The sequence below is a fragment of the Ictidomys tridecemlineatus genome, chromosome 4 (assembly GCF_052094955.1).
Source record: "Ictidomys tridecemlineatus isolate mIctTri1 chromosome 4, mIctTri1.hap1, whole genome shotgun sequence".
NCBI classification, from domain to species: Eukaryota; Metazoa; Chordata; class Mammalia; order Rodentia; family Sciuridae; genus Ictidomys; species Ictidomys tridecemlineatus.
The window spans coordinates 1034948-1062188 of record NC_135480.1 but is presented as its reverse complement, the minus strand read 5'-3'; the positions used below and the strand labels follow the sequence as shown (position 1 = coordinate 1062188).

The 27241-nt window shown below is 48.9% G+C and overlaps 1 protein-coding gene across 2 annotated transcripts in view; it reads left to right on the top strand.

Moving 5' to 3' along the window:
- Positions 1-26998, top strand: part of Tollip (toll interacting protein) — a 29095-nt gene extending 2097 nt beyond the window's left edge. Inside the window, exons 2-6 of one of the 2 annotated variants that reach the window (XM_005340757.5) lie at positions 7215-7364; positions 10963-11145; positions 12102-12254; positions 13453-13543; positions 24561-26998. In XM_005340757.5, coding sequence (XP_005340814.1) covers positions 7215-7364; positions 10963-11145; positions 12102-12254; positions 13453-13543; positions 24561-24775 — 792 coding nt within the window. In that variant the 3' untranslated portion in view covers positions 24776-26998. Of the gene's footprint in view, positions 1-7214; positions 7365-10687; positions 10842-10962; positions 11146-12101; positions 12255-13452; positions 13544-24560 lie in introns of those variants that run through there. The other variant, XM_078045285.1, reaches the window with a different exon arrangement.
- The last annotated feature ends 243 nt before the right edge of the window (positions 26999-27241 follow it).

The following is a 27241-nucleotide window of genomic DNA, read 5'->3' as shown; positions in this document are numbered from 1 at the left end:
GGTCATGGTTCAGGTCTTCCAGCCTGAGAGCCTGAACTTGTCCTTGGGCAGCTGACTCTGGCTGACTACCGCTTCCTGTGGGTGGGGATGGAATTCCCATGCAGAATCCTGTGGGCTATAAAGGGGCAGAGGACAATCTGAAAGGGAATGGGAGGGCCGTTTGTCCCTTCTTTGAGCTAGGGATGGTGAAGGGAGGACATGTATGTACCTAGCATCCTACAGGTCTGAAGGAAGGAGTCTTTGCTTCTGTTAGCAGAACCAGTGCAGTTCTTGCTTCAGGAGAAGCAGCACGTACATCTTCAGGGTAGTTTTTCTTGAATAGCCACTAAGGGATGCCACACCCTGTATTGCATCTGCCTTACTTTTGAAAAATGCTGCTGTTTTGGAATGACTACCTTTCTTCTGCTTAGTTCTATTAGAAAGTTCCAAAGGGGTTCCAACAAGAAGTGACAGAGGGTCCTGTTTCTCTGTGGGTGTGTGGGTATGTAGGCAGGAGACCTGTTTAAGGCTGGCTGGCATTCATGTCAGGAGTGGTCAGTGTGTGGGGTCATCTGCTTCTGGTTCCTTGTCCTGCTTTTAGAGATGCTAGTTGATCAGTGGCCATCTCTTCCCTTATCTCTGGGTGTCTCTCGGATGGTCCCTGGTGGCACAGGCCTGTCCAGGGTTATGTTGGTCTCTGACTTCATTGATGACTCTTGCTAAGCTTGTGGCTTCATTAGGGATGGCAAGGGGTGGTGTTCAAAAATGGTCTTCTATTCTTCATTTGTGAACTAGTCTGTAACGATAAGCCTTGCCATCAGCCAGAGCTGTCTGTCTGTCTTGAAGGAGCGTGTGTCAGGGCAGGCAAAGTTAATTGCCTAGTCTTTCCCCTTATTGTAGGGATAGAGGAAGGGGTTTTCTTTTGAGGTTTGTATTGGCTGTCTCTTTTCTTGAGTGTACCAAGAGCCCATGGTTTTCAAGCCTTCTGTGCCTGAGTCTTTGGCTCTCATCCCTAGCTACATGTTTATGGTCAGGTCCTGAGCAGGCTGAGTGGTGCTTACCAGCTGGGTCATTGGCTCGGGTCTCTGGCTGCTGTGAACATCTGTTTGGGAATCTGAGGCCAGGTTAATTGTACATGCATACTTAGCATTGCTGAGCCTCCAATAAGTGGGGCTGTGGCCAGGAAGTGGTGGCCTCTCTGACCTTTTACCTTTGCTCATTTGTCTGATACTAGGATGGCTACTTTGCTTTCCTTCTAGGGAGTGTTTATTTGTTTGTTTTTCTTTGATTTACAGTTTACTCAAAATCTATGTTTAAGATATATCCATCATCAATAGCAAACAGGCACATTCTTTTTTCTTTTTTACAGTACTGGGGATAGAACCGAGGGCCTTATGCATGTTAGACAAGTGCTCTACCACTGAACTGCATCCCCAGCCCACAGCTGCATTCTTAAAAAGCCAAATATCTAGGTCCAGTGTGTTAGTGCAAACCTATAGTCCCAGTGACTCAGGAGGCTGAGGTAGGAGGATTGCAGGTTCGAGGCCAGCTTCAGCAACTTAGTGAGACCCTGTCTCAAAAATAAAAAGGGCTGGGGATATAGTTCAGTGGTAGAGCGTTACTGGGTTCAATCTCCAGTAACCTCTTATGTAACAATAAAAACTCTTAGTTTTTTTTTTTAATATTTATTTTTTAGTTTTCAGTGGACACAACATCTTTATTTTTTATTTTTATGTGGTACTGAGGATTGAACCCAGCGCCCCGTGCATGCCAGGCGAGTGCGCTACCATTTGAGCCACATCCCCAGCCCAAAAACTCTTAGTTTTTATTGTTACATGTACGTGTTTGTGTGTGTGTGTGTGTATATATTTATATATGATTATATATATGAGTATATATACATGTTTTTAACACTTTTGTACTTTATTTTATTTGTTCCTTTTTGATTTATTATACATAGGTTTAAAAACATTCAGTTCATTACTAAATTCTGTGCTGGTTTGGAAAATACATAATGTGTTTTGTTCTCTTAAGTGGTTACCCTAGAAATGTTAACATGCAGATGAAGCTCTGAAGTCAATCATCATAGTTGCTTTTCCTGTCAGTGCCAAGACCTCAGTGCAGCCTTGGATGAGTTCTTCCTAACCTTGGTGCTGTATATGCTCTGTGTTATAGTTCCTGCATTCTTTTTGACCCTCCCACAGGGAGCAACAGCATTTTTATGCAGTCAGTGCTTGTTGAGATTTGCTGAAATATATGCTGCTCTCTTTACCTTTGCTTAAAGTTCCTCTTTTAGATCTTAATTCCTAAGGACCCATGCTGCTGTGTGTGGTATTGCGGTTGGTATTTGCTTCTCCTCTTGGTATGTTGAAAGTCAGCTTGCTGTCTTCCTCCTGCCTTTCAAACCTCTGCCTGGCCTCTCTTGAGAGTCATTGCTTCTTTTTTGCCCGTTGAAATTTTGGACATGTAAATTATTTGAGACTTTAAATACAGCAACAACTCTCAGTCTTTGATCTGGTCACCATTCACAAAATTGTTTTCAGGGCTTAAGACAGGATGGGTGGAGTTGGTGTGTTGGCAGTGCCTGCCCCAGGCCTGGTCTGGGGACTACTGTGGACTAGTGAACTTGCTGGGTGTCTGTGGTTCAGTTTTCATTTCTCAGAAACTTGGCTTTTACTGTGGCCAAATCCCTAACTATCTTTGCTTTGACACCAGCTAGACAGTAGAGCTAGGTATACGATGGTTTATGGGGCTGGGGACCTGCAAGAGGCAGGGAGGCAGCATGGCTATGGAACTGGTAGGAGGGACAGCAGCAGCTTGTCTTGTATTCAGAGATCCCCAGTGGGCTCTGGCTCTGGAAGGCTGCACCCAGGGGCAGTAGCCCTTGGCTCTGACTCAGCCATCACAGAAGCTCCAACACCACATTCACCTGGCCAGTTTCTCCCTCACTCCCTTGGAGGTCTTCTTAGTGCCATGGCTTTATGTGTGCTGGTGATGGTGCCTGTCCTCTCCTACCTCTTTCCTAAACTCAGAACCTGTAGTCCAGAAGCTCTCTGCTTTCCTCTGGAATGTTTTAGACATGCAGGTGGGCAAATCCTCCCTTCATGTTGCTTAGGACAAAAGCCTTGGGACCACCTTGTCTCCTTCATCTGCCAGGAAATCTCATGGGCTCTGCCTTTCAAGCACACCCAGGAGTGGATTCAAACACTCTCTCCACTGGTTCACTGCTCTGTACTCAGTGGCTAGGCACAAGGCAGTGCCAGGTGTGAGGCCCAGCATGTCCCTTCTGCCCACCCTCTTTTCCATCAGGGACCCAGGGGTCTCTTTGTCATGTTAGGAAGATAGAGCACCTCATTCCTTTTCAGGGCTTGTAGGTTTATGTCAGGCAGATGCTCCTGGCTGGGAGAACCAGCCATGCTGGCACCCCAGGATGACTGTTCCTTTTCCCAAGCAAAGAGGCAGCAAGCATACCTGCGCTCATACACCTGTAAGCAAGCATTTTCTCAGGACTGGTCCTTGGAAGTGGAATTTTGGAGTTTTTACAAAGGGCTTTAAAATCATTTGTTAGTGTTGAACTCAGTTTACTTATTTTGAAACTTTAAGCAAAACCATATTAAAAAGACCCATTTTGTGTCTGATATCAAGTTTAATCATTTTCTTTTTACATTCCCACATCTTTGAGCAGGATAAAGCATATATTTTCATGTGGCCAAACATCTCTGTCATAATATGGCAAAAATATGTTTTAGGATTAGCACTGAATTTTAAAAATACATTTGAAATACATGATTATTCATGACATTCTCCAGAACTGCCACTAATTTGAGGGAATTTGCGTCAGCACCTGGACCCACCCATGAATTGTGAAGCATTAACTTATTTTGTTAGCAGTGGTAGCTTTTTAAGGTATAGAAATGTGTCCTCATTTGGACGGATTCATTCTAAATTGAGAAACCAGCAGGAACTTGCACCAGCAGGCAAGCTTGTCTTTCTTCTGTGGACAGCGTGTTGGTTGCATAACCAGTTTGCTTGTTGTTTGGCAATGGCTGACACCCCTCCCCTCTCTTTCTTTAGGTTGTTTAATTTTTTTTTCTAATAAGCTGATTTGGGAATAATTTTGTATTTAAAGAAAAACTCCAGAGATGGTAGAGAGTACCCCGTGACCCTCATCTAGTTCACTTACTATCAGTGAGCCTATCACTGTGAGCAGAGCTGGCTTTGGTCCTCGCCTGTCAGCTCCACACTCTGCTTGCTCCCTGAATCTGTTGGGGGTCCCTACCCTGTACTCATATGTGACTGCTACCTCTCCTCTAATCTGTGAGTTTCAGGCTTCTCTTGTTTTGGGGGGGATCTTGGTGGTTGGAGAAGGCAGACTGGGCAGAGTTCTGCAGTATGTCCCTAGTGTGAGACATGGTCACTTGGCCTAGGCAGAGTGGGTGGCTTTCTCCATTGTAAACAGACTTTGCTCCCCTTCCCCTGCCTAGTCATTCAGACTCTCCTTGTTACCCTTTCCTGTTTGTAACCTTAAGATGAAAGAAAACCTTTTGAAAAGTAACAGTATAGTTGCTCTTTAGATATACTTTTACCCCATTGAAAAGCAGTCCCATTCTGTAGCAAAAACCTAGAAGAATACAGTAAAAAGGAATCCCACTGCCTGGAGGTCCCTTTCCTAAGAAGGGGATAGACAAGAGATTGATGAAGAAGAGACTCTTCCTGACTCCCTGTGAGCAGCTTTTCCTGACTCCCATTTTTGCAGCAGCTGCCAGGACCACCCACACACACTGACCAGTGCTGGGATACCTGCTGACCTGTCTGCCTGCACTGGGTGTGTTCCCAGGAGGTGCAGATGTTTTTGACAGCAACCCTAGAGCCATATACTATAGCTCTAAAGTATTGTATTGTCTCATCTCCTCTCTTTCTCTTGCTCTCCTCTCCTCTCCTCTCCTCTCCTCTCCTCTCCTCTCCTCTCCTCTCCCTCCTTTCCTCTCTTCTTTCCTTGCTATACTGGGCATAGAACCCTGGAGCTATACCACTGAGCTACATTCCCAGTTCTCAGTCCATTTTATTTTTTATTTTGAGACAGGATCTCACAAAGTTGCCCAGGTTGGGGTACAGACATGCATCACTATGCTTGTTCAATTATGTGTTTGTTTCTGCAAAATAATCTATTCATAGTGAGTAGACAAAGCTGGTGACAGAGCTTGCAGATGCAGGCTGTGTGTGAGGACCACAAGACATGGGCATATGTGGTCCAGATGCCTGGGAGACTGAGCCCTGAGCCCCTGTGGGATTTGTCAGCATTTCCCATGTGCCGGCAAGAACAGGCTCTTGGTGTCTCCTGCCACGGGACCTTTCTCAAGGCTCTGCCCAGACTCGTTGTAACCTGTGCAACACACCATGAGAGGGTCCCAGGAGAGGTTGCCGCACGTCTGGGGAGCTGCAGCTATCTCCTGGCAACGGCCTCAACGGTGGCATCCCCTTCCAGCAGGAGCTTCTGTGAGGGTGAGGTCCCTCCTGGCCTCAGCCTGTGCTAGAGCTTAGAGGTGTGGAGGATGTGTGCTCTCCTCAGCAGGAGCTCCTCCTCCGGTTGGGTGGGGTTGCTCAGACACTCCTGATGAAGACAGCCTTGCCCTCCCATTGTTCTGGACCTCTGACTGGTTTATCTTCTCTGGAAACCCAGAGATGGGGAGTCAGGCAAGGAGTTTTTCTTTAAATACAAAATTATTCCCAAATCAGCTTATTAGAAAAAAAAAAATTAAACTTAACCTAACTTAACCTTTCATGACCAGAGCCATTGGGGAGAGGTGCTTCCCGGGCATGTCAGGAGTTCAGCCACATGCAGAACTTTCTGGAAGCCTGCCTGGCATATGTCAGTGGAAGCCCACAACAAACAAGCATGAGTGACTGGTTTGCACAGTGGAGACTTTGGTGTTGTGTCACCTGGGCCACTGAGTGCTCCTTGTAGCAGTTTTCAGTTAACATGCTTGGCTGTGCTTGCTTCTGTGACCCTCAGGCTTCTTTTAAGCATGATCCTGGCCAGCAGGACCACCATAGGCAACACTGATGCTGGCAGGTGGCTGGACCCACTAGGGCTCGAGCTCCTCCTCCATCAGCCAGGCCTGCCTGCCTTCCCTCCTGCAGGAATTTTGGGGGCTGGCAGGCTTCCTCAGCACTTCTTGCCCATGATACTTTAGAAGGTGCCCCAGCTATGCATAGGAAAAGCAGTGTCATACCTCAGGTGGCCCACCTTGCTGTAGGCATACACTTCCTAGGAGGCTTGTGCTTACTCCAGGGCTGCCCTGGCCAAACTTTGTTCCTGGGCCCTCTCACTGTAAGACCTCAGACAGGTGGACCAATTCCAGTGCTGGCTTTCTGTGAAGCCACTGGTGCCTGGCTCTGGACATACACACTTGGGTCCTCAGTGTCTAGTGGATCTTGACCTCTTCTTGCCTTAGGTATCTCAGCCAGAGCTACCTCTAGGAGTCTGTTCCTGCTGACTCTTGCTTTGGTCTCCTCTGTTTTTCTTGTAAACTCTGATATTCTTGGAGCCCTTTAGATCTTGGAAAATCCCTGCTCTGGAGTGTAAGTCTTCCTGTCCTCCGGCCTTCCCTCTCCCACTTGTCCTCAAAGCTGGGCAAGTGGGTCAACAGGGTTAGGCGAAAGGCCAAAACAGAGCAGTGAGGCCTTCTGAATCTGTGTGCCTCTTGTTATCCTCTAGGCCTCTTTTGAATTTGAACTGTTTCAAGTAGAAATACTTGAAGTTTATCAGACAAAGTGTTTTTCAAATAACTTTAGATCCAGGTTCTAATTTCATCTCATTTGTTTGACCCAGTGACTTGCAGTACACAGGCCTTGTTTTTAGTTGTGGTGCAAGGAAATGTGGATCATGCAGTGTGGGAGACTCCGAGAAACCATCTAGTAAGCCTTTTTTGAGAATGAGAACTCGGTTTTAGTGGCTAAAACATGTTCTAAGCTTTCCTTAGCTGTGATATGTTTTTGAGAACTTTCTGAGCAGGGAAGCCTTGGAAAGGATCAGGCCAGAAACATTGGTTCCCTGGCTCTCATTTGTAGATGGAGAAACTGAGGCTGAGCACAAGCTGGTGCTTGGTCAGGAACTGGGGAGGGAGGCTGGACGCTGGTCCCAGCATGTAGGGGGAGTGCTGTGGGGTTCCTTGATGCCCTGCTCTGATTCATAGGCCTGTGACATGCATTCTGTCTTTTCTCCTTGCCCAAAGGTATATATCGGTGAGCTCCCACAGGACTTCCTCCGCATCACGCCCACGCAGCAGCAGCAGCAGATTCAACTGGACGCCCAGGCAGCCCAGCAGCTGCAGTATGGAGGGGCAGTGGGCACTGTGGGCCGCCTCAGCATCACTGTGGTGCAGGTGGGTGCCAGGGCTCTCTATTCGTGGGCACCTGGCATGGGTAGGGGAGGACAAGAGGTAGGCCATACTCAGGTGGGGGGATGTGGATTTTGGCCTTTATACCTTTTTTCCCATGTAGACAAATGAATTTTTCTGGTTCCAGCTTATCCTGAAATACCTATCTAGTGTGGGAAAAAAACACATATGAAAATTATTGATGATTTTCCAGGGTTCTGTCTAAATTAATTGAAATAATTTACTGAGTGTTGGTGGGTGTCTGCTCCATACCAATACTACTCCTTCATGTGGAGAGCCTGGTCCTCAGGGCAGCAGGGGGAAACTGGCATTGCCCGTGGCCCCACCAGCATGTGCCACGTGGGCGGCTCCCTCACCTGGCCCTGCCCTGCTGCCCTGCAGTCAGTGGCACCTGCTCAGCCCTACAGCTCCATGCTGACAAATAGTATATGTCTCTGGATTGCTCAAAGGACTTTCGTATGAAAGCTAAAGTACACTGTTGGGCTGAAGCTCATTATGACTACCCAGGGTGTCCTACAGAGCCAGGAGGAAAATGGAGAGGTAGGACTATAGGAAGGCCATCAGATAACATGTAGCCCAGCTGGGATGCTTGACTGTTCTGGGTGCTCAGCTAGTCTGCTGTTAGGGTGTTCATAGCCAGCCTCCTTTCCTCATAACTCATCTCAAACGTTTGCTCAGGTATGTGTTTCTAAAATAGCATGCTGCTTCCCACTGCCTTGAGGAAGTTCCTGGCCCACCTGTAGCTGGTGCATCTTGAGCACTGCTGTCTGGTAGGGCAGGGTGGCTGCAGGTGCCCTGCCTCACAGTGCAAGCACCAGAGCTGGCTGAGCCTCAGAGGTGTCCACTGCCCCTGGCCCTCCTCCCTCCCTCCAGAGTCCTGGAGCCCTCTGCAGCAGCCTGTCTGCACCCCATGCACCAGCTTGCCTAGGGCTGTGTCATCAGGGGCGCTGCTGAGGAGCACTTCTGGTCCTCCTGGTATCCTTCTCTGCCCCCCTACCTTTTTTTTTTTTTTTTTTTAATAGAATTTAACCTTTATTTTGTGTATTTTTTTTAATTTGGTGCCAGGGATTGAACCCAGTGTCTCACCTATGCTAGGCAACGCTGTTCCACAAACTACAACCCCGGTCCTCCTCTTCCCTTTTGATAGACAGACCTCCTTCTCTCAGCTTTTGGGAGGCCGCTCAGGCTGCTCAGAGTCCCTGTTGGATTCTCATCTCCTGGGACCCCCAGGGGTCATGTCGGTAGCCTTCCTCCTCCCAGCCATTCACTCAGGGCAAGTAGCTCCAGTAGCCCATGTAGATCCTGACCACAGCTGGATTCCTCGGTACAGATCAGGGCCCTGACTTCTCTGGTGTCTAGTGGTCATTTTAGATACAACAAACCCCAGTGAAACTCACGTGTCCAACCTTGCCTTCTCCTCTGTCTTAGTAGGTGTCACTCTCCCATCTCCCCAGTCCTATCTTCTAGAAGTGGAGGCCAAAGGATTTTTCTCCATCTCTTGCCCCCTGCTCCCTGCCCCTCAGTGAGCCCCTGCACCCACCTTCTGTCCCAACCTAGCCTCGGGGGCCTTGACAGAGTGGGCTCACTTCCAGTACTGATCTTTCTCTCGCACACTGGGAAGGGAGACCAGCCACACTTGGTAGAATGCATGCTAGGTGTGAGGGAAAGAGGTCTCTTGCTGGCCCCAGGAGAACAGTGGGGTTGAACAAATGGTGAGGAAGGAGAGTTGCAGTTCACTTGAGGATGGTTTAGAGGTAAGTGGATACCCTGGGGAGGGCAAGCCTGTCCTGACGGAGGTGAGCTGGGCTCAGAGGTACCTTTAGTGGTGTCCTTGGCACAAGCTCTGTGGTGGCATCGGATCAAGGAAGAAAGTGTGTGGGCAGGTCGGGAGAGTCTGCAGGCAGCGAGGAAAGGCTTTTGTTGGTGTTTCAGAGGGGAAAGAAAGAAACGAAGTGGCTGGAAAGGGCAGGCAGGTGACAGGTTTTTCTGTGGTTTGCAGTGCTTTTCAAAAGTTGGCCTTATTGAGAATATCAACATTAGAATACATTCATTTTGGCTTTGTGCACTTGAGTGAGTTTTGATGAGTATAAGCAATACTGAAAACTTCCCCAGCACCTCACACTGTTCTCTCTATCCCTTTAGCATTCAGCACCCCCACCCACCCCGAACTGTGGTTGGAGCTAGCGCCCCTGGAGTGGCAGTGTCTGGCTGTGTTTGCTGCAGTGTGTAGTCTACCCTCTCCCACCCTTGTGTGGCTGCACCACCATTGTTTGTTCACCCACTTGGAGAACACAAGGTTGTTTCCAGTTTTTGGCAATAGGGCTGAAGCTTCCCTGAACGTGTTTGTGGGTGGCTCTGTGTGAACCAAAGTCTGCACTTTAGTTTACCAGAGTGGGGCATGTGGCAGGTTCCCTAGTAGCTATGCCATCTTGTTTTGCTGCCCACAGCACATAGAGCTCCAGTGGCCCCACCTCTTGTCAGCATGGGGCTTGGTCAGACATTGTCTTGTTTTTTGTTCCATTGTAGCCATTCTAATAGGTTTGTAGTAGTCTCTGTGGTGGTTGGAGTTTTATTTTGCATCCCTCTGATGGCTTGTGATATTAACTGTTCTTTACTGTGCTGCCTGTATTTATTCACTATCAATATCTCTTCAGATCTTTTGCTCATTTTTTTCTAGAGTTGTGTGTCTTGGTGAGAGTTTCCATGTTCTGGATACAAGTGCTTTATCACATGTGATATTTGCAAATATTTCCTTCCTGTCTTGTATGGTCCTGAAGTTTCTTTCTAAGAATGGGTATTCATAATTCTGATGAAGTCCTGTTTTTAAGATTTTTTTCTGCTCTTTTGCTGGTTCTACCTAAGAGATTTTTTTTTGCCTAATGCAGTGCTCTGATTTTTTCCTGCTTTGTGGTAGAGGTTTTATAGCTTTGGAAACCTTGATGCATTTTGAGTTCCTATTTGCTATACAGTGATTTGTTTGTCAGCATCTCGTCCCATTCACAGTTTTGCTTGTGTTGTTCCCTGTAGCACACTCACTCCAGCCGAGCAGACCATCTGGCCTGAAGTAAGGGACTTGTGGTCTGTGATTCAGAGACCAGTAACACAGGAAAGACCATTTCTTGTCCCTGTGAGCTGGTACCATAGTAGAACAGGGTTCAGGTTGCTCCTCGCACTCCCATTCGTGAAGGGAAGAGTCAGGAGCCCCAGGCAGCCCTGGCCACAGTGTCCTGAAACCTGTGCAGCAGGTGTCACCAGGTTCTGGGGCTTTGGGTTGGCTCATTCCTTTCAGGGCATCTTTCCTTTCATTTTCTCCCTTCACCCCTTTTGAGGAGGATATTGGAGTGTACCTTGCAGGTAGGCATCTTAGGTTCAGCATGGCCTTGAGTACTTTGTCACAGTTGGACAAGCCCATCAGTAGTTCCTGCTCCTGGCACCCTGGGAACAAGTCACAGCTAAGCTCAGGTGAGCTCCGGTGGCTGAAGTTCACGCCAGCAAAACGCCTCAGTGGGACGTTGACAGCCCTCGCTTTTCCTGTGGCAGTGGGGTGGTGGGCACTCATCTTGCTGAACTTGGCTCATTTCAGGCAAAGTTGGCTAAGAATTACGGCATGACGCGCATGGACCCCTACTGCCGCCTGCGCCTGGGCTATGCAGTGTACGAGACACCCACGGCCCACAATGGTGCCAAGAATCCTCGCTGGAACAAGGTCATCCAGTGCACAGTGCCCCCAGGCGTGGACTCGCTCTACCTTGAAATTTTTGATGAGGTGAGCAACAACCATGGTCAACACAGGCCACCCACTGGCTTTAGGCTGCTTTGTACACTTGATAGTAGGTGGCTGTGCCACAGGCCTCGACTCTCCCCAGGTTTTCAGCTCCTTTGACAGCAACTATTTGGAAACTTCACCAGTGACACAAACACTGGCCACTTTATGGACAGCTCTTCATGAGGAGGTTGAGTTTTAAGCTGGTTAGATTCCATTGCCTGTGGTAGTAACCGTATTCTTACTGATACAAGGCACGGAGCCCACCAGCATTATCCCTCAAGTGCCCCCTGACCAGGTCAGTAGCCAGGTGTGCAGCATTCTTGAGGGCCAGTCAGGAAGTTCAGATGGCTATAGGAGGTTCCTTTGAGGTTTGGCTCAGGCCACATGTGTCTCAAAAGCTGGGGCTTCAGGGTGAGGGCCAGGAGGAGCCTCCCCTTACCCTCTTCCCTCTGCCTCTTTCTCCAGTCTTTTCTCCTCTTATTCCTTCCTGCCCACTGCTTTCTTTGGCTCACAGAGGAGCACAGGGGAAACAGAATGGGTCCGAGTGGCAGCTTAGCATTCTCCTCTGGTCTTGTGCTTGCAAGAGTGCAGAAATGGCATCTGGTGGAGCAGGGTTTGGGCCATTAGAGACTAGGGAGGAGCAGTAGGCATCTGGGCATAGCAGGAGAAAGACAGCGGCACTGGGGATTCTCCCTTTTCTGCAGAGAGCTTGGTCTATCCTGTCTTGATGACTAGGCAGGAGGTACAGAGAGCTGGGCCTTGGGCCTCTCAGATAATCATGGAGGGCTGACATCCAACTGGACAGGGTGCTCCATCAGGAAGGCTGGGAGGGATTCTGTCTTACTGGTGAGATCTGCATCTGATGCAGCCTGGTCCAAGGGGCACGTAGCAGCAAGAGCTCTGGTTTCTATGACATGGATCACATGGGCCTTGATGGGGTCTCCTCTTGTCCTCAGCGAGCCTTCTCCATGGACGACCGCATTGCCTGGACACACATCACAATCCCTGAGTCCCTGAAGCAGGGCCAGGTGGAGGACGAATGGTACAGCCTGAGCGGGAGGCAGGGAGACGACAAGGAAGGCATGATCAACCTGGTCATGTCCTACACGGTGAGCATGCCCACTGGTCAGTCTACAGAGGGAGCATCCTGCCCTAGGGGACCTCTGCTGTCCCTGTAGGCCCTGGTTTGTGCCTTGGGGTCGCACCATGCAAGTGATGTGATGCAGCCAGCCCAGGCCTCAGATTCTGGGGCCTGTGGGTCCTTCCCCAGGAGGCAGTGACTGACCATGAAGTGGTGAGGTGCTGGGGAGAGAGACCGTAGGTAGCTTGGGTGCCTCAAGGATGGAGCAGAAGCCTGGCTCTGGAGCAGTGGGCCCAGCATGTTGGGCCCCCTGGCTCCTGCCCACTCCCATCCTCAGGGCCACTGTGGCTCCTGTAATCCTTGGACTAGGGTCTGGATTCTTAGACTTCCCCATCTTTTTTGTGTCACCCAGGGCTTTTTCCTTTTTGTTTTAAACTTACTGGGAAAGTTTTAAGCTATGAGAGTGGAGAGGACCATGGTCAGCCCATATGTGTGATGAGGTGGCATAGCAGTGACACCTTCTGGTCTCCTGCCTTTACTGCTAGATGTTCACATCTTTAACAGGCCTTTTCATGAGCATAGAACCATTGTTTACCTAACCAATTCAGGTGCTTTGGTTTGTTTTTGTGGGTTTTTTTTGTTGTTGTTGTTGTTGTTTTTGGTACTAGGGATTGAAACCAGGGGCATTTAACCACTGAGCCACATCCCCAACCCTTTAAATATTTTAGAGTCAGGGTCTTGCTAGACTTGTTTAGGGCATCACTAAGTTGCTGAGGCTGGCTTTGAACTTGCCACCCTCCTTCCTAAGTCTCCCAAGTTGCTGGGATTATGGGCGTGCGCCCCCATACCTGGCTCATATTTTGTTTTGAATTGAACTCCAGGACTGTTGAGAGAAGCTGCTAGGGTAGGTATGAGCTCTCAAAAACAGACCCTAAAATCACACTTAGATGTGCCTTCTTAAGCCTGTGCTCCCCACTTCACCCTGTAACCTGGTGCTGCAGGTCTGTAGTACCTCCTGCCCAAGCCCCTCACCCTGTGCTCTCTCAGCCCAGGAGAGCTGGTGTGTTGGTGTGAGCAGGCACAATGGCTGAGGCCACAGCACCCACACTGGGACTCCACTTTCTTGGGTCTTGTGTCAGGGTTCTGGTGAGACTGGAAGTAAAGAAGCTTTGACATGTGGTGTAGTCCTTCTTCCCTGACCCCTGATTGTCTTCGGTGTGTTTCAGTCGCTGCCGGCTGCCATGATGATGCCACCCCAGCCTGTGGTCCTGATGCCAACTGTGTACCAGCAGGGTGTTGGCTACGTACCCATAGCAGGTTTGTGTGCTGCTTCTCCTTTAGTCAAAGGCCCTGGGGCAGAGAGTAGGAAAGAGGAGGGAGGGACCCTAGAGCATGCATATGGGGCTTGGGCTAGTGTAGAACTGTGAGGGTGGTGGCCTTGCAGACAGACCTTTTGAAGCAGAGTTCAGGGTTGCCTTGGAACTTACTATGTGTGTGTAGGAAGCAGTTTGTGTTTTCCCTAATTGTTTGTGCATAGAAGGAATGTTGAAAGTTTTGGAGATGTGGAAATGAGATCTCTCAGTGCCTGGTGTGGGAGACACTGTGGTAGGCAGCTTCTGCTGGTGAAGCACATCCTGCCTTTCAGCATCCTGTCTGCTGCCTGCTCGCCTATACGAGTTAGCCATCATGGTGGCAGTCACATCAGCTGGAAGGCACCTTTGTGTGCCTGTTTTTGAGTTTTCATGGTAGCCTTTGGTTACCTTCCATCTGGGGCCATGATAGCACCTGGTGCCTAACTGGCCCTTGTTCTAGAATAGCCATGAAACTGGGCAAGGTGGACAGGGTGACAGCTGTTTTCCAGTGTCAGCCACTAGGCTTTTCATGTCCCAGGGATGCTGCAACTAGGGCCACAGGTGGGAGGTGGGAGGGAACTAAAACACAGAAATCATTCTAAGAGGAAAGACAACAGGACAGATCGTAGTCATCCTGGTTCTTTGCCACAGTCCAGAGAGTTTAGATCTGAGCAGAGAGTGGGGAGTTCCACTGCCCTGAAGGGGCAAAGGCCAGAGACTGCGGCAGTGGGAGTGGAGACTCTGGGGCAGGGGCCATGTGAGAGAGTCCTGGGTTTGTAAGACACCCAGTGGTGGGTGCCTAGGGTGCTGCTCCAGGCTGGTGTAGGACAGAGCAATTTGGGGCACTTGGGATCTTGCCCAGTCAGAGCAGAGGGGCTCGTCAGACCCTACATGTGCTGAAGCCAGCCCTGACAAGAGTGGGTAGAGCTTAGGGGCTTCAACCTTGATGAAGTTGTTTATGAGAACCTAGGGCAACGGTCTTTAGAGCCCAGGGCAGGACTCTTGCAGTGTCGGGAATGTCTGCCAAGACCAGAGCATGAGGCTGACAGAGTTGCCCAGGGTGATCCAGAAGCTTTAAAGCAGCCATGGTCATCAAGAGCTCAAGGAGAGAACCTTGGCAAGTGGACAGAGAGGGTGTCTCAGCAGGGAACCTCGTCTTCTCAAGAGACCCAGATGGAAGTTTGGTACCTGTCAGACTCAGCATCAGGGCCCTGAGGTCTGGAGGGCTCTGTCCTTGGAGCATTGACTTGGGCTGCCACCGTGTTCTATCCAGCGCATCATATCCTGTTTATGTGAAATTTCTGTCGTCCAGCTATCCTGAGTTGAAGGGTCTGGGACAGGAGCAGGGACTTGTAGGGAACACAGGCTTTTCATGTCCCAGGGATGCTGCAACTAGGGCCACAGGTGGGAGGTGGGAGGGAACTAAAACATAGAAATCTGTTCTTTCAATTTCTGAGGCCAGAAGTCCAGAACAGGCTGTGGCAAGACCACTCTGTTCAGAGGCCCCTGGTGGGCAGGCGCGGGGGGTGGGGGGTCCCTCCTGCCTCTCCCAGCTTCTGGGCCCATAGCTCTGTCACTCCAGTGCTGCCTCCCTTGCATGGGCCTCACCACCTCCCCGCCTTTTGGGGTGTCTTCTCCTGTCTTGAACAAGGGCTCAGCCTGCTCCAGCACAGCCTCATCTTAGTTCAGGTACATCTGGAAAGACCCTGTTTCCAAACATGGCCCCCTTATTTACAGCACTAGGAGTCAGGACCTGAACATCTTCTGTGGGGACACTATTGTGTCTGCTTTAGTTACCATCACCAGAACATATTTGGTTAATAGGAAATCAACTTCTGGATAAAAGAAAAGCTATTGACCTGTTTATCTTTCTGCTTCCTATCCTTTATTCTTTTTGCAAATGTGTTTAAAGTTTGCTGTAAAATGTTTATTTTAGGAAAGGCTATGTTTCTTTATAAACAGAGACTTTGAACTTTACTTTTGACATATGCTTTTAGATTTTGAAATACTGTCTTATAGAAAAGTTAAAAAATAGAAAAAAAGAACGTTTTGCCAGAATCTTTGGAGACTATAGCCTCCTGGTGCCCACCTTTGCCCCCACGCGAGTGTGCATCTCCTGTAAGTAAAGATTCCCATTGCTCAGGACAGCATCCATGCTGGGGTCTGCCACAGAGCAAGCAGATGGTGCCGTCTGTTGATGAGACCCCACCAGACATCTCAGGGCAACATCCAGGCCCTGGGCTGAGACTTTTGGGTGTGTCTAGGACCTTGTGGCAGGCCCTGTGACACCACCATCTGCCCCAGGGCTGTGCCGCCCCTCGCCCACCACCGCTGTGGGTATGCCCAGCTTCTGCCCTGGAAGGCTGCCCTCCCTCTTCATTGCTGCTTAGTCCTCCATGCTTGTGTGGATGGGAGATGAGGTAACTACCTTTGCACATGGGTGGACTGAGCCTGGACACCCTCCTGGTGTCTGCTCGTGGTCACCGCTGCTGCCTGGTTGTCGTGAGTCTGAGCTGTCCCCTGACTTAGCTGTAGCCGTGTGGGCCTGGTTGGTTTTGCTCCTGGGCTGCAGTCTGTTACTGTACTGTCATTCAATGACTCCAGGTTTGGCTGTAGTCTGGACACTCTGTCCTTTTGATGTGTTCCACCTTCTCTGAGTACTTCACCACTGGAAGGACCCAGCTCGTATGTATTCCCTCCCTCTATCCTGGAGTTAGCTGCTTCTCCTAGGTTCTGGAAGTTTTGGTCCATTCTTAGTTAACTTGGTAGTGTTGGCTGGTGCTGAAGTGCCCTGTCCTGATAGAAGTTGATGCCTAGTGTCCCCTGAGTCAGATCATTCCTGAATGTTTGTGATGGCAACACTGTCTCTCCTGAGCTGGCACTTGCTGGGTGAGGGAGGGTGCCATCCACTACAGTCACCCAGAGTCTCAGGCTGATCAGGTGGGAGCAGCAGCACTTACATCAGGGTTTTCTTTTCTCCAAAGTCAACTGTCAGAAGTGCATATTTTCCAGTGCATTCCTACTCCTCTCCTGCCTTGAAAATACAAAGCTGTATATTCAGTTCATTTGATGTTTGTCTGTCACTGTTTTAGCTCTAAGCTTGTGCTGTAAAGTCTCTGTTGTGAAGAACTCATGTCCATGACTCTGGGTGAGGTGCACACATGCACATGCCATGCTGTACATGTTAAGAGAGTCAGGGCATACGTTGATGCAATACAAAAATGTAGCCCATGGCTTTTTAAGGAGGAGTTGCTGAATATATCACAATGGGACCATCATGGTGAAGATTTAAGGGACAGGGAAAAGAAAAACCCAGGAACTCTGCCAGTTGGCACAATGCCATTGTGGATGATGATACGATTTTGTTTGCCTAGTCCAAACTTTTCAGTTCAGATTATGGTAGAAGACATATTAGATCAGAAAAAAGGGGAGGCCTCTTCAGATAGTCAGAAAGGGGAAGAAAGTTTAGAGAGAAAAAGCCATCAGGGGAAAAGTTACAACAGGAGGCTGCTACTAACACCTTTCTATCACCAGAGGGCGTAAGTGTCCAACCAACAGCTCCGCCTATGGGGCCCTCAATCCCCATAGTTGATAGATGGGATCCTGAGACAGGACCTCAAAGATTAGCATGCCTTGTATTTGAACAGGCAGGAGGGTAGCGAATTCACCATGTTTTAGATTTCCAAACAGTGAAGCAGCTAAAAGAGGCTGTAACAACCTATGGTCCTCAAGCACCCTTCACTGTAAGCTTGGTCGAATCCATTAACAACTTGAACATGACGCCAGCAGATTGGACTAGTATGTGTAAAGCTGTGCTAAACGGAGGACAATACCTGTTATGGAAGGTTGCCAATGAGGAATTTTGCAAGGAGACGGCTAGGTGAAATGCAGCAGCTGGTTATCCTCAGAGAAATCTAGATATGTTGTTAGGAAAGAGACCTTAAGAGGATGAGCAGCAACAAATTGCACATGATCCTGGTATATACGAACAAATTGCTGCAGATGCAGTGAGGGCATGGAAGACTTTACAAGGACATGGAGATTTATAAGGTCAATTATCTAAGGTAGTACAAGGAGCTAATGAACCTTACGCTGAATTTGTAGATAGGCTTATTCAAACAGCTACCAGAGTTTTTGGGGATACAGAGCAAGCAATGCCATTAATTAAACAGCTAGCCTTTGAGCAAGCAAACAGATGGTGCAAGGAGGCCATTAGACCATGGAAACATGAAGATTTAAACACATATATTAAGTTATGTAGAGACATTAATGAACAAGGGCAAGTTTTGGCAGCTGCAGTACAACAGGCTTTAGATGCCAGGCCAAAAACATGCTACAATTGTGGACAAACAGGACATTTTAAAAGGAGTTGCCCCATAGGAGGAGGGTTTAACAAAACTAGGTATCAAAGAAGTAGAATACCGGGTATTTGCCAATGATGCCGTAGAGGGAGACATTGGGCTAATGAATGCCGTTCTCAAACCACCATAGAGGGTACTCCATTATCAAAAAATGGACAAGGACCAGGTGTTTACCCACGATATCATGGAGAAAAGCATTGGGCTTCATTGCCAAAAAAAACGGACAGGGGGGCCCAATCTCCGGGGCCCACAACCACAAATATACGGGGCAATGGAGGAACCCAGCAACACCATCAGGGTAGTGCCCAGGACACATTATCCATTAGATCCCTCATCAGACAAACCAGAGTGAGCGCAGGGTTGGACATCTGCGCCTCTGCCAGAGCAGTACTAACTCCAGAGACGGGAGTTCAAATCATTCCCACAGGAGTAAAAGGACCTCTTCCCCTAGGAACAGTAGGCTTATTATTGGGACACAGTTCTTCCACTCTAAAAGGACTTAATGATAAGTCCCGGGGTAATTGATCCTGATTATGAAGGTGAGATAAAAATTATAGCTAGTTCTCCAAGAGGTATATCAGTAATTTCACCAGGAGATAGAATAGCACAGTTACTAATAATACCCAGCCTGCATGATAAATTTTCCAGTCGTGCTGTACAAAGAGGTTCCAGGGGATTAGGGGCCACAGGTGTAGATTGGGCTATGCTATCTTTAAATTTAGATTCTCGCCCAATGCTAAAACTAAATATTCAAGGACATGAATTTAATGGGCTAATGGATACAGGTGCAGACCTTAGCATCATATCTCGTCAAGAATGGCCAAAACATTGGCCATTACAACAAGGCACTCAAACACTTTGAGGCCTAGGAGTGGTGACTAATCCCCATAGAAGTGCAATGGTATTAGATTGGAAGGATCCTGAAGGATGTGAAGGAACTATACAGCCATATGTATTGGATCATCTTCCTATAAATTTATGGGGAAGAGATGTCCTAGATCATTTAGGTTTGACATTAACAAATAACATCAATCCTAATGCGCCCACTACTAGGGCTAGACAAGGTTTTAGGAAAGAAAAAAGATTAGGAAAACAAGAACAAGGTATAGCAGCACCAAGTCAAATAGATTAAGGAATAAATAGACATGGATTGGGTTTTCAGAAGGGGACACTGAGACAATAAAAATTACTTGGAAATCAGAAAGACCAGTATGGGTTCCTCAGTGGCCCCTGACTAAAGAAAAGATACAAGTAGCCCATGACCTGGTCAAACAACAGTTAGCGGAAGGACATATATAACCTTCCGTATCTCCCCATAATACTCCCATTTTTGTCATCAAAAAGAAATCTGGTAAATGGAGATTATTGCAAGATTTAAGAGCCATTAATAATGAGATGGTTATTATGGGACCTGCTCAATCGGGGATTCCCCAATTGTCTGCTTTGCCAAAAACCTGGTATGTTTTAGCTATAGATATTAAAGATTGTTTTTTTTTTTCAATTCCAATTCATCCTGAGGATAGTCCACGTTTTGTATTTACTATCCCTGCACTGAATCATGAAGGTCCTGATCAGAGATATGAATGGAAAGTACTCCCTCAAGGGATGGCTAACAGCCCAACTATGTGTCAAATTTATGTTAACAAAGCAATCCAGCCACTTAGAAATCAAAATCCTGAACAACAAATATTTCACTATATGGATGATTTATTATTAGCACATAAAGATAAAAACACATTGCTAGAATGTTATGCCACACTTACAAACTTATTAAAAAATTATAATCCAGAAATAGCAATAGATAAAGTACAATTAAATTTTCCAATTAAATTATTTAGAAGTTCTATTATCCTCAACCATGGTCCGTCCACCAAAAATTCAAATGCGAGTAGATCAACTCAAATCACTTAACGACTTTCAAAAGTTATTAGGAGACATAAATTGGATAAGGCCTTATCTAGGCATACCAACTGGAGAGTTGGACCTTTATTTGATATCCTAAAAGGTCCATCAGATCCAAATTCACCCCGCATGTTAACGCCTAAAGCAAGAAAGGCATTAAAAATCATTGAAACATATATGAAAAATATGCATTTGGATAGAATTGATATGTTTGCCTTTATTATTTATTGTACTACCAACAAAAAATATTCCTACAGGAGTATTTTGGCAAAAATGCCATGCGTCATTCCAACTCGGCTATGGCTCTCAGCATGTGTGCACACTCTCGGGCCAGTGATGAGACACAGCCCTGCAGGAAGCAGAGCGGGAATGGGGAGGCCGACTTCTCAGCCAGCCCTGGCTACCTGTCATCCCTCACCTGCCGTGTACACAGGGGGTGGTGCACAGCTGCCTTTGTGTGCTGATGGACCCAGCCCTGAAGTCCCCTCTTGGTGTCTGTGCTTGAGGCTCTGAAGTCAGAATTACCACTGCTGCCTTTCCAGACCATGGGAGGAAAGCCACGGACCCTTCTACCTGTTCTTTGGAAGGAACCAACCACTTCACTGGTTAAAAGACCGGGGTGTCCCATGACTTGCAGACTGTGAGCCCATCAGAACTGGGTTGTCCCCTTTAGGTTCTTTTCCCTCTGCATTTCCTGGAAGTGTAGACGCCACAGCACTGAAGAGAGGTGATGGTGGAAAAGGGAAATGTGATCAGAGCTTTCTGCCGTCAGTTATAGCCTGAAGATACGAGTTTATGTGTGTGTGCTTTTTAAATACAGGAGCATTTTGATTCCCAGATTAGTTTCCTTCAGATTCAGATAGCTAACTGATATGATTGATCACATGGTTCTAGTGGGGCTTTTAACCTGGTTTTGAGAGCCTTCTTAAGGTGGAGTGCTGGAAGATGTGTGCTGTGGAACTCCTTCCTTGGGGATACACAGTGGATCGAGAGAGCCAGTTTGGTGGATCTGAGTGGGAAGAGGAGGAGCTGCTGCTTGGCCACCTGCCCATGTGTACAAGTTGGGGAGAAAAGGTGAAAAGGTGACCATGCCCCTAACCTTGGGAGCCCCTGGCAACTGCTTGTCCTCGGCTTCAGACTGCATGCCCCATTAATTGATACAGAGGGGCTCCATGAGGTTGTGAGCCACTGAGGGGCAGGCAGCAGCCACCCATGTGCTATTTTGGGGAAAAATGACCTTTTATAACTTTCCTACTCCTCTGTGTTGCTTTTCTGCTTCCTTTTTCCATGTGGTGTGGAGAAAGTTGAGTGGAAAGTTATTTTTAGGTGTCTCGCTAGCTGGGCCTCTGACACCCCTGGGTGTGAACACAGGGTTTGGGTCCCTGCCCTGGCTAGCGCTAGCAGGCCTCCCAGTGTGGCAGTTTCTGTTTCCTCCTGTGCCTCATTTCACCATAGGCCTGGAGTGCTCTGATCTAGGCAGGTGAGCAGAGATGCTCCCGCTGTTCCCTGCAGCTCAGTCTCTTATCCTCGTGGCTGGCATCCTTGGGCTTCCCTGGGGCTGCTAGCTACCAGTATTGATGCTCCCAATACAGCACAAAAGCAGAGCTGAGCCTGCATCCACTTTTTCCCCTCTCATCTGTTCCTGGGGCAGGTGAGGGAGGAATCTAGAAGAAACAGTACCTGGCAGCTTCAATGTGAGCAGCCAGCTCTGAGGCCACGCCCTGTTTTGGTGAGTCTAGCAGGTGCTGCACAGATGCCCATCACTGTCTTCTGCACACATGTTCACAGTATCAGAGGACTTGAAGCCAAGTGGCACATGCTACATAAATGATTTGTTCCATTTAGAGTGAGCATTTTTCTTTTTCTTTTCTTTCCTTTCCTTTTTTTTTTTTTTTTTTTGAGTACTGGGGATTGAACTCAGGGGTGCTTGACCACTGAGCCCCATCATCAACCCTATTTTGTATTTTATTTAGAGAAGGGGTCTCATTGAGTTTCTTAGCACCTTGCCATTGCTGGAGGATTTGGTTTTTATTAACTTGTAAGTTGTTGCTTAGAATTCTTTTCCTTTTGGCTGCTACTCTGTGTTTCTGACTCCACCAACTAGAAAGCTCAAGACATAACATCATTCCATAGATTACATAGTATTTTGTCTGGGCATGCTCCATTGTGTTGGACGGCTAACAAGCCTTGAGCTCACAAAGCAGTCCTGGAGCTGGGTGGCCCTACCCCAGGTGCTCTGCAGGCTTCATTCTGCACCATGTCTCCTATGCAGGGGGACCTCGGAGGCCGTGGCATGGGTGTTGCGTGCCCTGTGTATTTGGGCGTCTCGTGAGGTCATGGTGGGCTACAAGTGACGTGAGTTGGTGTGCCTTTGCCTCTGCCTGTGTTTTCTGCATGCTCGTGCATTAAGCACCAGCTCTTTTTGATCAAAACACTGCTGCGTTTGCTCTTCTCAACTTTGTGTTTGTGAGTAGAGAATCGGACTTTGCTGAAATGTGCCTACCACAGGTCCCCACGGTGTGTCTATTGTAGCTAAGTGAGGCAGGTCCTGCCCTGTCCAACAGTGCTGATTTGTATCAATGCGCCAGGGGAAATGGCTGGCTCGAGGCCCTTCCTCCTCTCCTGTGGCTCCCTACCTGCACTGCCTGAGCCACAGTGGACCTTGTTTGTGTACCACCAAGGACCGAAGGCTTTTGTCCATTCTTTCCCCACAGCATCCCCAGCTAGACCCCAAAAATCTGCTCTCACGATTTACCAAGTGTCTGTTAGACACATCCACAGTCCATCATGGTGACAGGTTAAATGTAGGTCAAGTGTGTAGGGTCCACCCTGGAGGAGGGAGGAGCATGTCATCTCAGGCTCATTCTGTTCATTGTAGCTTGATCCCTGAGGTGCCACAGGCTTTTGAGTTGCTGTGCCACCTCACATGTCCTGATTCACGAGAGCAGGTGACAATAAACTGGGCTTCTCGGAGCCTGTCTCGCTGTGATACAGTCAGCCTGGAGGGTTGCAGGGAGATGTATAGCTGGCTGCATTTACATGGGCTTCCTCGTGCTTCTGTAGTCGCCCAAGTGAGGCCACGCGGGCCCCTCCAGTGCCTGAGCCAGGCAACATCCAGTCTGTGCTCTGTGAGCCTTGTGTCATCCTCACCTGGCCAAGTGTGGTTTTTGCTTGCTTTCTTAAACAGCAAGATCTCCATTTTCATTTCTGTTTTTATTGTTGTATACGGTACTGGGGAGTGAACTGAGGGGTGCTCAACCACTGAGCTGTGTCCCTAGCCCCCTTTCTTTTTTTGGTCCAGGGATTGAACTCAGGGGCACTTGGTCACTGAGCCACATCCCAGCCCTATTTTGTATTTTATTTAGAGACGGGGTCTCACTGAGTTGCCCTTGTCATTGCTGAGGCTGGCTTTGAACTCAAGATCCTCTGTCTCAGCTTCTGTAGCCTCTGGGATTATAGGCATGCGCCACCGCCCTTGGCTCCATAGCCCTTTTTACATTTTTATTTTGAGACACGGCCTTTCTGAGTTCCTGAGGCTGGCCTCGAACTTGCCATCTTCCCACCTCAACTTCCAGAGTGGCTGGGATGACAGGTGTGCACTACCACACCCTGCTGTGGTTTCCTCCCTTCTTGTTATGGAAGCTGAACAGCTCCAGGTGTCTCAGATCAGCTAGGCAGGTGTGTGGTGTGAAGGAGAGCATGTGCCGAGGGCTGTGGGAGTGGCGGTTTTCTGCGACCCTTCTCTGCTGGTAGGCTGGCTGGTTGGGCAAGAGTGCTGGGGGTGGAGACATGCAGTCATGCAGCCCAGTTCCACCCATTAGCACCTCTTAGTGCCATGTGGCCTTTTCTGCCTCAGAATGTGGCCTTTAGGGTCTTCTGAATTTATCTGGGAAAGGAAAGCTGTGTCCTAAAATTCAGTTTGTTCCCTGGAATCTGGTTGGGAGGCTTGTTCACACTTTTAAAGCTTAAAGAATTGATGACGTTGTGACCCCTTGTAACTTTAGAGAGAAATTCAAAGGGAACTGTCGTCGTTAGTCACCCAGCCCTTCCAGTGCTTCCTGCAGGCTGCGCTGTCCTGTCTTAGACAGCAGGGCTGAGCTCAGTGGTCCCTGAGCCTCCGTGGCAGACTCTGCCTCCCATCGTGGGCCTGAGGCTAGGTGACAGCTGCTGTAGGCACCGTGGCAGAGCCGCCCTGAAGGCACTCGTGAGCATTTGCTTGGTGGGTTTGGTCCTGGGGTCAATGTGTGGTCTTGCTGGCTGTTGAAGGCTTGCCCTGCTGTTCTCCCTCATTAATAATGTCCTTGCCCTACTGCAGAGGGCGTCCTTGAGACACCTGATGAGGGCATGTGCTCATTTCCAAGCCGAGACCTGTGTCGGGGCCTCTGTCAGGCAGGATTCTCGTCTGGAGTGGGAGTCCCTGAGGTATTGGGGGATCAGAATGTGTGGTCACCTCTAATTGTGCGGTAACTTCATGTGAGATTTGGGACATCTGACTTGGGTTTTGTGCATAAAGAAAACAAATTATCTAGCCCAGCTTGCCTGTGGTAGGTGTGAGAGGCCACTGGGTCTGTGGGTATGCCTGCAGATCAGTGTTCAAGGAGATCTGAGATTACCTGTCCCCTCAGGAGCCAAGCAAGTGTGTTGTTTTTTCTTAAGCAGAAATGGACACCACACTTCTGTGACACTGATGTTCTTCCACACTCAATTTTCTGCTTTCAGGAATGCCTGCTGTCTGCAGCCCTGGCATGGTGCCCGTGGCCATGCCTGCACCAGCTGTGACCGCTCAGCCCCGTTGCAGCGAGGAGGACCTGAAGGCCATCCAGGACATGTTCCCCAACATGGACAGGGAGGTGATCCGCTCTGTGCTGGAAGCCCAGAGAGGGAACAAGGACGCAGCCATCAACTCCCTGCTGCAGATGGGTGAAGAGTCCTAGACCCGCCTGTTTTTCATGGCCTCTTGCCACCAGCCCTTTGGACTTGGTGACCCAGGGTTTCCCAGGGTCACCATCCCAACAAGATTCCTATGAAGACCACCCACATACCCATTCCTTGGTCGTCTTTGCTGACCCTCCCCACCGTTCTTGAGATGCATGTGGGTTTTCAGTTCCCGGCAGTCCTGTTGACTGTTGGTGGGGGTAGAGCAGCTCCCTCCTCATCTCGGGTTGGGGGTGACGGGCAGCTGTGTCACTACACAGACCCATGCTCCTTTTGCTTGAGGACCTGTGTCTCCCCTTCTCACACTGTTCTGGAAAGCATTCTTACAGAAAGCAGCTGCCTCTGCCAGGGTGTTAGAAATTGCTGAGTGTCTACTGTGCCCTTCGCCTGCTGGAGGCTGATCTCTGACTCTGTGGTTGCTATGCCAGGGCTTCTCTTCCTCCTGGTAGGCCCTCACCACTGAGCCTGATGTTGGGGAGGGAAGTGAGTGCAGCACTGCTTTTGCTCCTATGTGTTCCGGTCCCTGGCTGCTGCTGACGTGACATAGGCGAATGCTGTGCACCAGGACTGTAGTCCAGTGGGTGGCAGAAGTGGAAACCCAGCTGGGGTCAGTGTTTGGAGACCTCTTAGGCTGGAGCTGCACTTGTCTGTCATGCAGCCCCCTGGAGTGTGGCGGGACCCATGTTCTGCTGAGCATTGCTGTGGGGGCCAACTGGGTGACATGTGGTGGTAGGCCCGACTCAGGTCGCCAGTGATGCACTTTAAACTGTGTGCCGAGAAGCCAGACTGCGGTGTTGCCTTTTGCGTTGAATTGCAGTTGCTTTTGCTTCTCTCAAGTGTTTGCACCTAGCCTTTGGCTGTGAGATACAGGTGTGAAGGTGAATCCTATCAGTTCACACTTACCTGAAACATTTAGATGGAGGAAGTACTTAAGATTCAACCTCTGTCCCTCTATAAATTAGATTTGGAGGTTCACTAGAGGACAGTGCATTCTGCCACCTGCGGGTGCTTTGTTTATAGTGTTTACTTCCGTAACCCTGAGGCAGCTTGGTGGTACCGGGGCAGGAGGAGGTACCCCTTTGATAAGGCTTTGAATTGCAGGGTAGAGAAGATCCATGTGCTTTTGATAGACTCTACCACTTGCTTCAACACGCCAGCCGCTGGAATTCTCCACCCCAGGCTGCGGTGGGCCTGTGAGGGGGGCGTGGTGGGCAGCACAGGACTTTCCAGACAGCTGGCTCAGTGTTCTCAGCAGGTTGGGCATGGGGCTCGCTGGCTTGCAGCACCCACCTCCAGGGCCTAGGTATGATTGCAGCTCCTGGGTCCTGTCATAATTTTGCTGTCTGTCTAATGCATGTGTTGTTGCTGGGCATGTCCTAGGGAGAGCGTCACAGAACCAGCCCCAGAGCTGCCACCACAGCACCTATGGAGGCAGCTCTCGTGGGTTGGCATTCATGTGAGGAGAGTGGCAGTTTTAAGATGACTTTGAACTTCCTGTGGTTTCTTCCTTTTCTTTTTCATGAACACTTTATTTTTTTAATAGGCCAAAAAAAGACCACATTTTCTTAGGCGATTAGTTAAGTAGGACTTCTTCCATTCACTGTGTGTCATCTTCTGTTGGGAGTCCCGGGCAGTGGGAGGTGTCGTGCTCTCAGTTCTTGTTCACTCCACCACGTTGCAACCTGTGTCCAGTATTGGTAAAAGGTTGCCATACTTGGAAGGAGTGTTTTGACCCAGCTCAAAGGCAGAGGTCAGGGCAGACGCACACGGGCTCCTTCCTGCCTGAGGGCAAGCTCTTGCTGGGTCTGGCCGCTCCTGTCCCTGTGTTTGAGGATGCAGGCTATGGCAAGCCACACCCAGTGTTCAGTGAGGCTGGTCTGCCCTGTCAGCCCCACTGTGCGCTAGAGCTTGTGCCTTCTGGCTTCCACCTCGCCCTCTGTGTGATGAGAAGGACTTTGTGTAGTTTGATTACGCCGCATCCTCTCAAGGCCGTCTCTTCCCTTAATGGACTCTCTGCCGTTGGCTGAAACCTGCTGTGCAGGTGTTGGTGGGGTTGTCTCAGAACTGTGTGTCCCTGGATATTTGCTGTGTGTGGGGGAATCCATATCCAGATTTTTCTTTGACTGTAAAATATATTTTTACTTTTCAGTCTTCTTATTTAATAAACGGTCCATACAAAAATAGAGAAATAAAGTCCCCTAAGGGAAAGTTTACCATCTTCATTCTCGAGTGTTTTTTAACGAGGCTCCTGGTGTGCAGTGGTGATGACCCGGTCAGAATCGGCAGATGCACTCAGTAATAGCAACTTGCTTCAGGGTTGTAAGGATGAAAACCGAAAGTGAGGGAGGCAGAACGTAAAGGCCTGGCCTTTTTGTTGTTCCCACTAGAGGTAGGAGAATTGGAGCTCTGGCTCTAAGGTGGCCATAGGCATGGATTGCAGTTGTTACTGGCTCCCTGTTGTCAAG